We start from the raw sequence: 15507 nt of genomic DNA on the forward strand, positions 1-15507 counted from the left end.
GGGTGTGGCTAGAGGAGATGGGCATTGGGGGTGTGGCTTTGGGGTATATATTTTGTATCTGGTGAATAGACTCCTCTCTCTCTGCTTTCTGATCATCGTGCAAGCTGCTTCCCCCTTCCACACTCTTCTGCCATGTTGTTCTGCCTTACCTGGAGCCCTGAGGAATGAAGTCAACTATCTATGGACAGGTACTTCTGAAAACATGATCCCCAAATGAACTTTTCAGATAAACTGTTCCTCCTCTACAGTTGTTCTCATGAGGCCTTTTAGTCACAGCAGCAAAAAAGTTGACTAAAACAATTGGAAACCACTTTCTTAATTTTCTCAAAATTTTCCAAACTAACAGAATTAAACTGTCCAAGTGGTACAAGCATCACTGCACAGGTCTTCTCTGTAAGTGGAAACCATCACACTTCAGCTCCATCAGATCTGAACGGAGCTGCACACTTAAACTTCCTCTCCTGTCGCCCCAGGGGAAACCCATGAGGAAGGAAAAAGCAGGTGCCACCTGTCAGGTTGCTAGGGATGAGGATGAAACTAGAAACATTTCAATCTGCACATAAGATTCAATGCTAGATATACATCCACAAGAATGGGGTCCTAACTAAAATAAGATATATCCCATGCTTGTATAATTATATCAGAATGGAGTCTACTATCATGTATAACTCAAAGATCCAAAAAACAATAAAAATAATTAATTTTTAAAAAAAATATAATTCTGGGGGATTGGTTGGGACAGCTGATATTACACAAAGCAATTTGATCAATATTTCAACAGGTCAACTTTTTCACTGTTAGCAGGTGATAGTTACCAATAGACCACCTTTTAAAGAACACCAGCAGCAGTTTCAGACACTATTTTTCCAGCGTTTTATGTTTTCTCAGAAGTTATGTTGATAAATAGTGACAAGACTTACAGTTTACGACAACTTTTACTTTTTTCACATCTGGGAACGACACGTCGTTTTCCGCACTGCATTCATATTCCCCAGCCTGGTCCCTTGTAATTCCATAAATGTCCAAATATTGTCCATTTTCAAATGATTTTGCTGTGGAAAAAAAAAAAAAAAAGAACAGCATGTTTAATTGTAGGAGCCCGAGGCTTCATTCAAGTAAAGCACAAACTCATGACTTCTTACTAGATATTGCTAACAAAACAATTCCAAATGAAACTGGGGAATTATTAAACTCTTTGTTCTCCTGTGTTCAGAGGAAAACTCAGAGAAAAAAAAAAAAAAAAAAAAAAAACAGAAGCAGAACAAGGGATACCATAACAACTGTTTCCCAGAACAGGATATACATGTGTTCTTTTTAATTGATTGTGGTCTCCTAACCTTCTCACACATCAAATAGGACTCTGCACATTTCTATAATTGAGTTCAACAACCTCCTAGCAGTGTTCACTAATATGACTTGGTACATATTGACTTTTATATAGTGTAAGCTAGCAACTTGACACCTAACCTAACTAAATGTTACTTTTCTTTTGGGGAAAACTCCTACCATACACAAGGTTTCAAGCCAGATTACTTGATAAGAGTATATAGATCCATAAAATCATTGCTGCATTGCTTTTACAAAATTACTAATGTTGCCAAGAAGGTTATGCTGTAAACACTATATATAAATCACCCAATAAAGTTCAGGACAAAATCTTCATGACATCCAAATGAAAAGTTAAGTGATTATAAATACAAGTGTATCCTTATGTTTTGATGTTCTAAATGTTCTATTTGACTAAAAGCAGTTGTAAATTAAAAATATAAAGATATAACCACAGATAAAAGAACATTTTCAAGTGAATGATATTTGAAATGAAGACTTGTTTCTTTGATAATGGATTTTTAATTGAGTTGCAAGCAGAGAATGTCTGGGCAGTAGGGACCTGGTTATGAGAAGTGTCACAAAGGAAGCTTGCCTGTGTGAATTTTGAGAGGAAGGACCCTTTCCCTCTTTGCACAGGTCTTCGAAAGTCTCGTTTCAGTGAATATCACAGGGAATTGCAAATGAAGCAAGTCTTTCATTAAATGTTCTGTTTCCAAAAGTCAAAGTAATTTTTGTCTTCATATTACTGGACTTACCAGAACTATTGTAATGACATATAAGTTAGAAAACTAATAAGAAGATTTAATTTTAATGAATGAAACAAAATGAAAATTTAGTTATGGCCTTTCAAATCTAAAACGTCAATTAGTTTATTTCCCCTGTGGGTTCCCTTGTCTGGGCCCATGTTAGCTGCTGCACAGTCTGTCATCCAGGTAACTTGGACTTTGCTAATTGAAACCTCAAGTGTTTAGAATATATGGAATTATTTTTTTTTTCCATTTATCTAGCTGATGCCAAGTTGTAGACAAGGGAGAGTTAAACTTCTGAGGTGATAGATGATAAACTATTTCTGGTATCCATATGTAAGCTCATAAAATAAGTTATTGTTACAGTCCGAATTCTTAAAATCTGATTGTATAATCATTCTTCCAGCTATCCCAGCTACCTTATCCAACTTCAGCACACTGGTATAATATTTACTTTCTATGGTCTCCTCCTCTCCTCTTATTTTCACCCCTATAATTAAGATGTGCCAGGTTTAAGTGTGTTTGTAAATACTATTGAAATATAGGGGCTTCATTTCTTATTCACAAGAATTTTAAAAGTATAATTTGAATCATGAAGTAAGAACAATGTAGCTATACATTAAAGCATAGAGAGCACTATTAAGTTCATCTGAATTAAACAAAGTTAATCACAAGTGAAAAGGTGTACTATTGTGACTGTATGAAATAAATTTATTAGACTAAATTATTTTAAATATTAAAATGTAACTTGAATATTCTATTTTTATGTTCTGACACAATGAAGAAATGTTACCATGAAAATGCATGCCTTTGATAATAGGCATATATGATAAACTATTTGAGTAATCACTAATCTTTAATCCTTAAATAAAAAAGCAAATATGGTATATATGTATATATGTCTGTATCATTGATTTTGCTGTTTAAACATGGAAGGAATATGAACAATTGCTTTTAAAGTATTATTATGGTTTGGATGTGAGGTGTCCCTCAAAAGCTCATGTGAAACAATGCAAGAAGGTTCAGAGGAGAAATGATTGGGTTGTGAAAGTCTTAACCCAATCAGTGATTAATGCCCTCACAGGGATTAACTGAGTGGTAACCAGAGGCAGGTGAGGTGTGACAGGAGGTGGTGGGAATTTGGGGGGGGGCGTGTCTATGGGCATATATTTGTATCTGGCAGGTAGAAACTATGCTTTCTGATCATCATATGAGCTGCTTCCTTCCACCACACTCTTCCTCCATAATGTTCCGCCTCAACTCAAGCCCTGAGGAATGGAGACTGCTGTCTATGGATTGAGATCTCTGAAACCCTGAGCTCGCACATAAACCTTTCTTCTGCTACAAGTGTTCTGATTAGATCTTTCAGTCACAGCAGAAAAAGCTGATTCAAACAAGTGTTGAAGAATAGGAATAAACCCAATAGAATTTTTAAGTCTATCAGAAATTAATAATTAAAGTTAAAGGTGAGAAATGATAGGTTCAGAATTAAAGTAAGAAGCAAACATATATTTTTTTTCTTTCCTGAAGGACAAAAATGGCAGACCCTGAAAGATAGAGAACTACTGCAAAATAATGGTATGACACAATCTCATCAATGCCAGGAACATCAAACTCATCAAACACCAAAAGAGTACCATTCACTACTACTGATTATTTGTCTCTAGAGTCAATGACACAATCCACCTAACCATATTTCTGAATTCTTCTCCAATTCCACTATAGAACAAAATCTGTTCTATCTGTATTATACCTAGAATTGCCAGTAAATAGTTATGCATTGCATAACCCATAAGGCAATAGCTGTAGAGCAAGTGAATGAGTATTACAAACAGTATCAATAACTTTGTTAGACACATAGTATAAAGGCATGATCAACATCCGCCCCACCCATTACCAGATTTCTGGTACTTTAAGTCATCTGTTGTTATCATTAACTGTGTACCAGCTCTCCCAAAAGATAGGCACTAAGCATTCTATTGTTTTTACACAAATAGCTGTTTCCATCGTAAACTAAACCTGTCTTTGTCATCAGTCTGATCTTACCAGAAGTGATTTCCAGATTTTAAACTTAGAATTGCTTTGCCAAGGATATAAACCCTGGAGTTCACTACTTGTCTATAATATGCTTGGCTGCCTCTTTTTATTTTATTGGCCTGTTTTTCTTAGTGTTAATTTTTAACTTACTGCTGTTTGCAAGAAGACCAATGAGAGAGGATTTGGGCATAGTTCATCAAAATTGTAATGTAGAACATTTCAGTTCACACATGATTTACAACTCAATCTATCCCACAAAATGGAAGAGAAAGACCAAACTGAAAGGATGTATAAAACTAAAAACATGAGAACCATCACCCAAACCAAGACTGCAGTTCTTATGAGGGGTAGGCATTATCCTTGTGCATCTATTATAAATCTAGACATTTTAAGGTGTTTTAATCTCACAATTATAAATGTGGATAAGATGTACACACATTGTTAGATGGCAGTCCTCTTCATAGATTTTGCCATTGTCCAACAGTGTAGTGACATTTTCTTTGTTTCTGTGTTCCTAGCTCTAGTGTAATGCCTGAAACACAATATACTTTGTAAATACTTATTGCATAAACAAATATGTTGAAAAATGAATTAATGAAGTCCTGAAAAGTAAATTCTAACAATTGAAGAAGTTGCCACTTCGTTTTCAGAGTTGTCAAAAAGAAAAAAAATTTTAAAGTGTTGTCATCCTTGCCGACATCTTAAAGTGATAAGTGTTGACAGGAGTGAGAACAAAGTTTATAAAGTTATCATGGAGCCTTCTTAAGAGTGTAAAGACTAACAAAACATTAAACACAATTTTTTGGAAAAAAAGGTAAGTACTGCTGATAATCTAAACAGTTTTCCTTTGTGCATCTGAGCAATGATAGAGATTTTTCAAACATGGAGAACTAAAGAATTTCCACAGCCTTTCAAAGATGCCAATTTTATCACCATCCTCAAAAGGAAGCAGAAAAATAGGATATAGCTACACTTTATAACATCTCCCTGATTCTGATTTCTGATACAAACCTGGTCAAAAAGAGTTCTATAATGACCCTTCAACAGTATCTAGATTTGGATTTACAGTTTGGTAAGATATTTGAACATCATTATATTACATAGAAAAATTATTCACAATAGTCTGATATTTATCTAGAGTATTATATATTTCAGAAAAAATATTTTCAAGAAAAACCTCTCTTTCTTTAGTTTGTAGGACATTGTTTTTCAATAGTTTTCTTCTCACCTCTATGAACATCTCTCTTTTCACTTTTTACAAAACCCTTCAGATTTTCATATCCCTCCGTTATTGTTCTGTCCTTTGCCTTCTTTTTTCCTTCATTCAGTATACTATTTCAAAAAATATTGTTTGTTCATTTGTATTTCATTGTTGTCTGCATATTGACCAGCTCCTAAATGATCTACTTAGTTATATTTGTATTTTGACTCTTAAGTGCATAATACACAATTTGACATCCCCACTTGCATGTCTCGTCGCCATGTCAATGTCAACTCAACCAAAATCAGATTTACCTTTCCTGCTCTATCTGTAACTCCTCTTATGTTCTTAGTCCCAGTGAGAGCTTTGATCATCACCCAGTTGTACAAACTGGAAAGCTGATCATTAACAGTGACGGTTCCTTTTATCTCAGTCATCCATCAGTCTCCATGTCCTAGGAGTTTTACCTCCATCAGGAATTCTCAAACCTCTTCTAGAAGCTCCAGTCTCAGTTACCAATCTCTAAATGCACACAGGACAAGCCCCTGGCTGGATTCTGCTTTGCAGACTCATTTCAATTATATTCCAGAACCTTTGCTCAGTAACTTATCATACTTTTTAAGGCTGCCACGTAGAAAGATATGTTGTTGGGATCTCATAGACAGTTATTATTAGATGGGACTCTGCAACTGAATTTATAAAATATACTTGGGAAGGTTAAAGAACACTTATGAGTGTAATTTTTCCCAGAAGCATATTATCCACAAGCATATCTGGTATTATGAAAGTATCTCTTATTTGTATTGCACATACTATGTAGTTAGGGATGTGGGTTGTAGAGCTGGATAACCTGGTTTAAATCCAAGCTCTGCCATTTGTTAGCTATGTGATCTTACATAAGGTACTTAATCTGTAGCTTACATGTCTGTATCATGTGAAGATAATAATAGAACCTACCTCATACTGTTGTTGTGAGGAGTGAGTTAATTACAATTGAAAAGCTTATAACACTGTATGATATACATGAAAATAATGTAAAAAATACATTAGCTATTATTATAATGCACAGGTTTAGGCATGCCAAATTAAATAAAAGATTGATTACATATTGGAGTCACTCTCTCTTCCTGAATTCTAAAGAACAGTGTAAACTTCCTGATTCTCTCTCTCTCTCTTTCGTGTGTGTGTGTGTGTGTGTGTGTGGGTGGGTGGGTGGGTGGGTGTGTGTGTGCCCGAACACATGGAAGCATGTGTGTAATTTATAGGTACACTTATGTAACCATCTTAACTAGTCATTGGTTGAAAAACAGCATTCGAAGATGCCTTTTGCTTTGGGTTTCTGGTGAGAAATGCAGGCTGAGATTAAGTCCTTTATGGCTGGCATTCTTATTTGGTTCATCTTTCTACAGCCTGAAAGACCCTACTCTTCCATTACCCAGCTAACTTTTTCTTACTCTTCAGGTCTCTACTCAAATAATACCTTCTCCAAAAAACTTTTTCTGATTTACTCACTGCCCAGTCTAGTAGCTTCCCATGAAAACAAAACAAAACAAAATGAAACAAAAAATTTGCAGTAATCTTGTATAGCATATACATGCTTGGTATTACTTATTTAATTATTAATTAAATAATTTTAAAAATATTTTAAAAACTTTAAAAATATTTAGTTTTCCTATTACAAGTCTGTGAGATAAAAGTTTACATCTTAGTCCATGTCTAACATGGGATCTATATTTTTGACTATATTATTAAAGAAAAACAACAGAGTAGAAAGTCCAGATAATGTTTGTAATCTACTTAGAAAAAGTAGATTAGCCTTCTTATTTAACTAATGATTCACTGTGTTGCCACAATTAAAATAATAGTATTTGCCTTGTATTCAGTCATTATTATTATTATGTGTAAGGTACCATGATGAATTCTTTTCAGTAAAATAATTTTTCAATGAACATTAAATAATCTTTTGAGGTAAATTCCATTACAGGTTACTCTTTGTATTCCTGGGTTCTGAATCCACAAATCCAACCAAACATGGATTGAAAATATTCTGAAAAATAATTGTGTCTGTACTGACCATGAACAGACTTTTTCTTTGTCATTATTCCCCAAAAGTACAGTGTAACAACTACTTCCATAGCATTTATATTTAGATTATTAGGAATAATCTAGAAATTAAAGTATGTGGAAGAATGTTTATAGGTTGTATGTAAATATTATGCCACTTTATGGTGGGCAGCATGAACATCTACAGAATTTCGATTCATAGAGGGACCTGTACCCAATCCTCTACAGTTAAGAGTTATCTATAAATAGAATCACTGCAAGGGTCAAAGTGGTTAAATATCTTGCTAATGGACCCAATGACAAATATGAAACCTGAAACAAATTCTGAAACCTAAGTGTTTGGTCTATGTGTAATTGAAATGTTACATTAGGTTTTTTTTTTTTTTTTTTTCCAAAGTATGGTAATAAAAGTGCTCATTGTAAGAACTAAATGGGCACATGTATATATAACTCTTGTTCTTAGAACTATAAAGCACAAAATAGAGGTCATTCTCTAGAAAGTACTATTAGTTCTTACCTTAGCTTTCTATGGCTGCCATAACAAATTGCCACAAATTTACTGGATTTAAACTATACAGATTTATTATTTTAAAGTTCTTTAGGACATAAGTCCAGAAAGAGTCTATGAAAATCTAAATAAATAGATCCCCCAAAGATAGCCACATCCTAATCACAAGAGCAATTGAGCTTATAGGGAAAAAGGAACTTTGAAAATGTGATCATGTTAACATGTTAAATCATTTTGAGAGAATCTAATCTAACCTAGTCTAATCTAATCTAATTATTCTTTAAGAATATAAGAGCAAGTCAGAAGAAAAAGTCAAAAGAGGGGAAGGTGGGACTCTACCAAACATTGTTAACTTGGAAGATTAAAGAAGTGGCATGAGCCAAGAAAAGCTATGATCTCTGGAAACTGGGAATGTCCCTCAGCTGAAAGCAAGAAATTGATTCTCCTTTTCAGCTTGATAAAGGAACACCTCCTGCCAATACCACTTCCAATCTAGTGGGACCAGAACTGAACTTGTGATCTACAGAAGTATAAGAAAAAATTTTTGTGCTTTTTAGGTCTCTACATTTGTAGTAATTTGTTATGGCAACAATGTAATACTAATGCAGGGTCTCAACTAAAATCAGTGTTAAGGAGGTGCAAGATTCCTTTCTGGGTCTTCTTTATTTGCACATTCAGGGTTTGGGGAATTATGTTTCTTGCTCTTGTAGTACATCAGACCCTCACTTATTTGGTGACTATCAGCTAAGTACCATTCCCAGCTTCTAAAGACCGCTTGCCCTGTTATCCATCTTCCAAAATAGCAAATGTTGGGGCAAGTCCTACTATTTTTAATCTTCTTTCTCTCTTCCAGCTTATCTCTGAGCCTCTCTTTGGCTTTCCTCTTCCATTTTTAAGTAGTTATGATTAAATTGAGTCTATCATCCTACTTTAAAATAATTTTATCACCTCTAGTCCCCAATGTTAATCTCATCCGAAAATCTTTTACCACATAAGGTAACACAGTCACAAACTCCAGGGAGTGGGGCTTAGCCATCTTCAGTGATCAATATTCTAAGTAATACGGTTTTCATTACTCCTTGTATTTCAACTTGCACATACAAATGGTATCTTGTATTTTAATTTTTAAGCACAATAGTAAAAAACTTGTGGTGCAATTTATAAAGTTGCTGAGGTCATTAAGAGTATTAGTGAGTTTCAGAAAAATGAATTCAATGAAGATGTACTTTATGAAGCAAACTATATTTATGTGAGAATATACCACAAATATATCAGGTGATATAATTCTAGGGAGTTTTTTAAGAGAACAGAAAAAATGAATTTGAAGGCACAATGAGAAAAAAATGTATTAGGATATATGAAATTATGGAAGTCTGCAATCATCTACTGGGATGATTGTAACAAATTTCACAATAAAATAAAAGTAGCTCATATATAACAAGTTCAAGGCCTTGGCATTTTTAAAAAAATATTTGCTAGTCTACCAGAAAGCGCAGTAGGAAAATTCTCAGCTCAGTATCAATTTATTCCTTCTTGCCCTCCTGTTTGCCTTTGATTCTTCCATCCATGTATTCATTCAATGGATATCAATTCCATCAAGATCTCTGACCAGTAAGCATGATTTTTTCATTTCAAAGAGCTTCCAGTGTTGTGTGGGAAAAAAAGAATAAACAGATAATTTCTGTAAAACCTGATGAATCCAATATTTAGGATAATATATGATGCTCTATTGTCATAATTATGCTATCACAATCTCAAGGAAAATTCTGAAAGTTGAATTCTTTACCTGTGCTGTAAATCTGAAAAATAAGTTCAATAGTAGAAAATGATGTGCAAGTGACATGGGTACCTATAAGAAAAAATGTCCAATGCTCTTAAAAGGAATAAAACAAAAGCTATGCATTCAATGATGAAACAACATAATTTCTTATATCCAATAAAATTGCTGAACATTAAAAAAGCAGGATTTATGAACAATTACTAGGAGAGAAATCAGACTACAGAAAGATACATATAAGTGATAGAAATAATGGAACTACCATACAAGGATTCAAATCTAGCTGGTTATCTTAACTATGTTCAAATATTTAAGAAAAAACATGAATATCATAAGGACATGAATGGATATCAGAATGCCCAATGAAAATTCTTAAGTATATAAAATACATGACATGAAATACTAATTGAAAAATTTAGGAGCAGATTAAACATGAAGAAAACATTGTTATTTAACTTGAAGACATAACATTCAAGTATATAGCAGGTATATAGCATTTCCAAACTGTAGCAAAGAGAGAGAAAAAAAAAAAAAAAGACAAAAACAAATCAAACAAACAAAAAACAACCAGTCACATAAACAGAGCCTAAGTGTTAAATGGAAAGATATAAAATGGTCTCATATATTGATATTGGAATTCCATATTGGTAGAGAAAAAAATATTTAAAGAAATAAAGGCTAAATATGTTCTGAACTTTATTCACACAATATAATGTTAAGTTAGAAGTTAACAATCACAAATCAAGATAAACAAAAGTGCAAAAAGCATACAAAAACCACAACATAATCAAATCATGAAAACCTAAGGGAAAGAGAAAATCTAAAGATAAGTCACAGGTAAAGTACATGTTTTCTATGAAAAACAAAAATAGAAATTATTGTAGATTTTTTGTTTAAAACTGTGCAAGCAATGGAATGATAAGAATTAAAAAAGAAAATGTCCACAATCAAGATTGTAAGGTTCAACCAAAAGAAGATAGAAAATTAAGAACAAACGAAATCTAAAATAAAACCAATATAAAAACAATAAAGAATTGAAACCAGTCGAATTTATAGTGGATGGAGGTTTTAGTTAGCTTTTCATTATTGTGACCAATATACCTGACAAACAACTTGGAGGAGGAAAAGTTTATTTTGGCTCATATCCATGGTCTCAGCCCACAGATGGCCAACTCCATTGCTCTGGACCCAAGCTGAAGCAACACATCATGGGAGAAAGAACCCAGCAGAGGAAAGCTGCTCAGCTCATGGCAAGTTCAGAAAACAGAAAGAAGGAGAGAGGAGCCATAGGGAAGATACACTCTTTCAGGGCGTGTCTTCAGTCACCTCCCTCCTCCAGCTAAGCCCCACCTATCTACAGTTACCACCTAGTCAGTACATTCAAACTGGGATGGACTGATTATGTTATAGCTCTGATAATCTAGTCATTTCACCTCTGAATATTCCTATGTTAACATAAACTTTTGAGGGACACCTCAGTTACAAACCATAACAATAATCAGCAGGGAAAAATCTTTTTTAAAAAGTTAATCCTTTAAAAGTTCACTAAATTCAATAAAGATTATCCAGACTGATAAAGAATAAAAAAGAGATGGCACAAAGTTACCAATATCTGAAGTAAAAGAGAAAATATTACTGTAGTTCCAGAAAGATAGAATGGAGACTAAGTAAATATTGAGAAGAAACTACATGATAATTAACTCAATAGTGTAAATGAGCAATTTTTTAAAAAGATACAAATAACAAATTTAGAAAAAACTAAACAATTTAACATTCACTATATTCAATTACAAGAAACTGAATTTGTAATTTAAAAAACAATCACCCACACAGAGAATTTTAGAAATGCATGACCACATGGTTTTAAGAAAGAAATAATACCAAACCTAAATAAATTCCTTCTGAAAACAGATGAGTAAGGAACTCTCCAATTTACTTTATGTAGCTTCCATTACCCTATATCAGAACAAAAGAGAGATATACATATGTGTGCGCGTATGTGTGTGTGTGTGTAAAATACCACTGATGAATGCAGAACTAAATTTTTTTAAACAAATTTTTAGTAACAAATACAGCAAAATATAAAAATGATAATAGACCACGACAATTATCTTATTACCACAACTTCAATTTATCTCAGGATAGAAAAGGTGACTAAAAAACTAAAAAAAATAAATGATATAATTTATTAACATTAACAACACAAATATGAGTATTTTACATTCAGAAAAATCATTGAAAATTTTTATGTTTATTCACGAGAAATAGTAAACTTTCAGAAAAAAAGGAATTGAGAACTATTGTATGCTGACAAAGACATCTATGAATAAATTAACATCTGACTTAATATTTAATAATAAAAGGCTAAATGCTTTGTCACTAAACATCAGGGTAAAGTTGTTTATTCTGAACCATCTCCACCATCTACATAAATCAAGACAGTATTTATCATTGACCAAAGGGTGAGTCATAACTCTCTAAATATTCTAGAAGAAAATATAGGACAGCTCTGTAATTTGGATTATGCGAGAAGATTTTAATATGACTCAATGCATTAACCAGCAAGAAAATATTTATAAACTGCATTTAAAATTAAAGAAAACTTTTGTTTTAGAAAAGATAGCATGAATTAAATCAAAAGTCAAGTCACGTAAGAGGAGAAAACTTGAATAAATCACATGTCAGGCAAAGGACTTGCATTCAGAATATACACATATTTTTAAATTTTTTATTTGCTCTAATTTGTTGTACATGACAGTAGAATGCATTTATGCATTTTGATAGATCATACATAAATGAAGTGTAATCTCATTTTTCTGTTTATAGATCTTGTAGGATCACATCGGTCATGCAGTCATATATGTACATGAGGTAATAAAGTCTGTTTCACTCTACTATTGTTCTTTTCCTCATACCCCTTTCCCTCCATTCACTCCCCTCTACCTAATATAAAGAATATTTTAATAACACTTAAAACACACACAACTGAATTAAGAAATAGACAAAATATTTGAACAGATAATTTATTAAGAAGATACTCAAAAGGGATTGTATTCAACCAAAGATGCTGCACATGCTTAGTTCATTAGGAAAATGCAATACAAAAGTAAATGGAATTCCACTGCACATGTATGAGAAAGGCTTAAGTTAAAAGAAATAGAGACTAACATTAGAAAGAATAACTGGAATTCTTGATGGTGGGAATGTAAAACGGTAATCACTTTGAAAAATAGTTCATTGTTTTTTCATAAAAGTAAATATATTTACCAGGTAACCCAGCAATCTCATTCCTGGATAAATTAAAAATTTAACACTTAAATAAAAACCTATTCCCAATGCCATAATTTCATTCTTTTTTAAAGCTGAGTAATATTCTATCATATATATATATATATATATATATATATATATATATATCTCACATTTTCTTTATCCATTCATCAGTTGAAGGGCATCTAGGTTGGTTCCATAGTTTTGCTACTGTGAGTTGAGTTGCTATAAACACTGATGTGGCTAAGTCACTGTGGTATGCTGATTTTAAGTCCTTTAGGTATAAATCGAGCAGGATAGCTATATCAAATGATGGTTCCATTTCAAGTTTTCTGAGAAATCTCCATACTGCTTTCCATAATGCTTTCACCATTTTGCATTCCCACCAGCAATGTATGATTGTACATTTTTCCCCATGTCCTCGACAACGTTTATTGTTACTTGTATTCTTGATAATTGCCATTCTGATTGGAGTGAGGTGAAATCTCCAAGTAGTTTTGATTTGCATTTCTCTAATTGCTAGAGATGTTGAACATTTTTTCATATATTTGTTGATCGATTGTGTATTTTCTTCTGTGAAGTGTCTGTTCAGTTCCTTAGCCCATGGATGGAATTGAGGAGTATCACACTAAGGGAAATAAGCCAAACCCCAAAAACCAAAAGTCAAATGTTTCTTCTGATATTCCAATGCTAATTCACAATAAGTGGGGGTTGGGGGAACTAGGGAGGAATAGAGTTACTTTATATTAGATAGAGGGGAGTGAAAAGAGGGGAATGGGTATGGGGGCAGGAAGGATCGTGGAAACAGACATTATTACCTCATGTACATATATGACTGCATGACTGATGTGATCCTACAATATGCATACAGAAAAATGAGAAATTATACTTCATTTGTGTATGATTTATCAAAATATATAAACGCATTGTACTGTCATATACAACTAATTAGAACAAATAAAAAATTAAAAATAAATTTAAAAATGAAGCATTATTAAAAAACTATCTGTAAATGATTATATGAACTGTATTGATAATTGTTAAAAGTAGAAACAATCAACATGTCTTCAACCAGTGATGATTAACCAAAACGTGGCATATCCATTTGACAATAAATGCAGTACCTTGGCCAAAAAAACTATTCATACAAATACAATATTTGAGATGAATCTCAAATACATTTTACTAAGTGAAGGAAACTAGACCTAAACAGCTACCTTATCATTTCATTTATATGACATTTTGGAAAAGGTAAAACCATTCAGTTAAAGAACAGCAGGTTTTTGCCAGTTGTTACCAGACAACTGGTAACAGTTGAACTACAAAAATGCAGCATGAGGGAATTTTCTAGAATGAAAGTGTTCTGTATCTTGATTGAGGCAGTGGATACATATACTTTTGGTGAAAGCCATAAAACTGTAGACCACAAAGACTGACTTTTATCCCCTATAAATGTGAAGACAAAAGCATATTGATATACTACTACACATCTACATACATGGTCAAAATGAAAAACATTAATATATCAAATGGTCATAAGGATGCAAAGCACATAGCACAACTTCTTCCTAAGAACTCACAGCACAATCCTTTTAGGTCCACAGTGGGGAGAGAGTTTTAGGAGTATTTTAATTGGTTGTTGGTTAATCAAGTTTAATGGAAGTTCTACAGAGGTAATGTGAATTACAATCCACTTTGTTATCTCTTGCCTTAGGATTCAGCTGCAAGTTCATTTTCACATCCTATTGTATTAGCTCTGTGACTTGGGGCACTGTTTGAGCAATATACTCTGCACTACATGGTCTGCCCACATAATAGAACTTTGACTTCTCTGGTGTTTAATTTGTATTGTAAATTCGTATACAGGAATAATATTCATTAAGAATTAAATGAAGGAAATTCATTCATTTCCCTAGCTATTTGAAATTTTATTTTCAGAATAAGCCAGGATATTACAAAATGGTGACCTTTGACTGCCTTATTTTGGCACCTCTAAAAATTAGCTTTTCCAAATTTCCTTTGATACTACCATATTAATCTTCATGGGGGGACATTATAAGAAAGACCATATAAAACTTCCTACCATCTTTCTAACAGGAAAGTTACTGATATCATCCTCTTCTCTCATCAATGCATCTACTTACAGGGAGGCCCCAGGGAGGAACTACCTGTACATGTTGGTAATTAGTAAAACAGTAGTTCTAACATCTTAACTTCCTTTTATTTTGTAATATGTGATCCTATAAATAAATTATTTCTTTTTTTTTAATCCTATGTCACTAGGAAATTTAAAGCCAGAGTAAATAAAAATTTACTTTTGACGTCTATACAGACAGGTGTTTTGAGGATCATTAAATACTAGGTGGTTAAATCAGATATCATAAATAAGAACATAAAGCCAAAGATAGATTGGAAATAACTGAATTAAATAAAACAGAGCAGAACTGTGTTAAAATTAAGGATATTAGATTATTGCCTATTGGATAGTACTATAGAGTTTTTGGATCTCACTTTGCTTAAAATCAGAAATATCTGCTTAGCACATATCTAGCAAAAAAGCCTGGTTTTAAATAGA

General features: G+C 32.9%; 1 protein-coding gene across 1 annotated transcript in view; it reads right to left on the bottom strand.

Moving 5' to 3' along the window:
* Positions 1 to 15507, bottom strand: part of NEGR1 (neuronal growth regulator 1) — an 804297-nt gene that overhangs the window by 278158 nt on the left and 510632 nt on the right. The window contains exon 4 of the mRNA XM_079129310.1: positions 921 to 1052. Coding sequence (XP_078985436.1) covers positions 921 to 1052 — 132 coding nt within the window. The remainder of the gene's footprint in view (positions 1 to 920; positions 1053 to 15507) is intronic.

The sequence above is a fragment of the Sciurus vulgaris genome, assembly GCF_902686455.1.
Source record: "Sciurus vulgaris genome assembly, chromosome: 1".
NCBI classification, from domain to species: domain Eukaryota; kingdom Metazoa; phylum Chordata; class Mammalia; order Rodentia; family Sciuridae; genus Sciurus; species Sciurus vulgaris.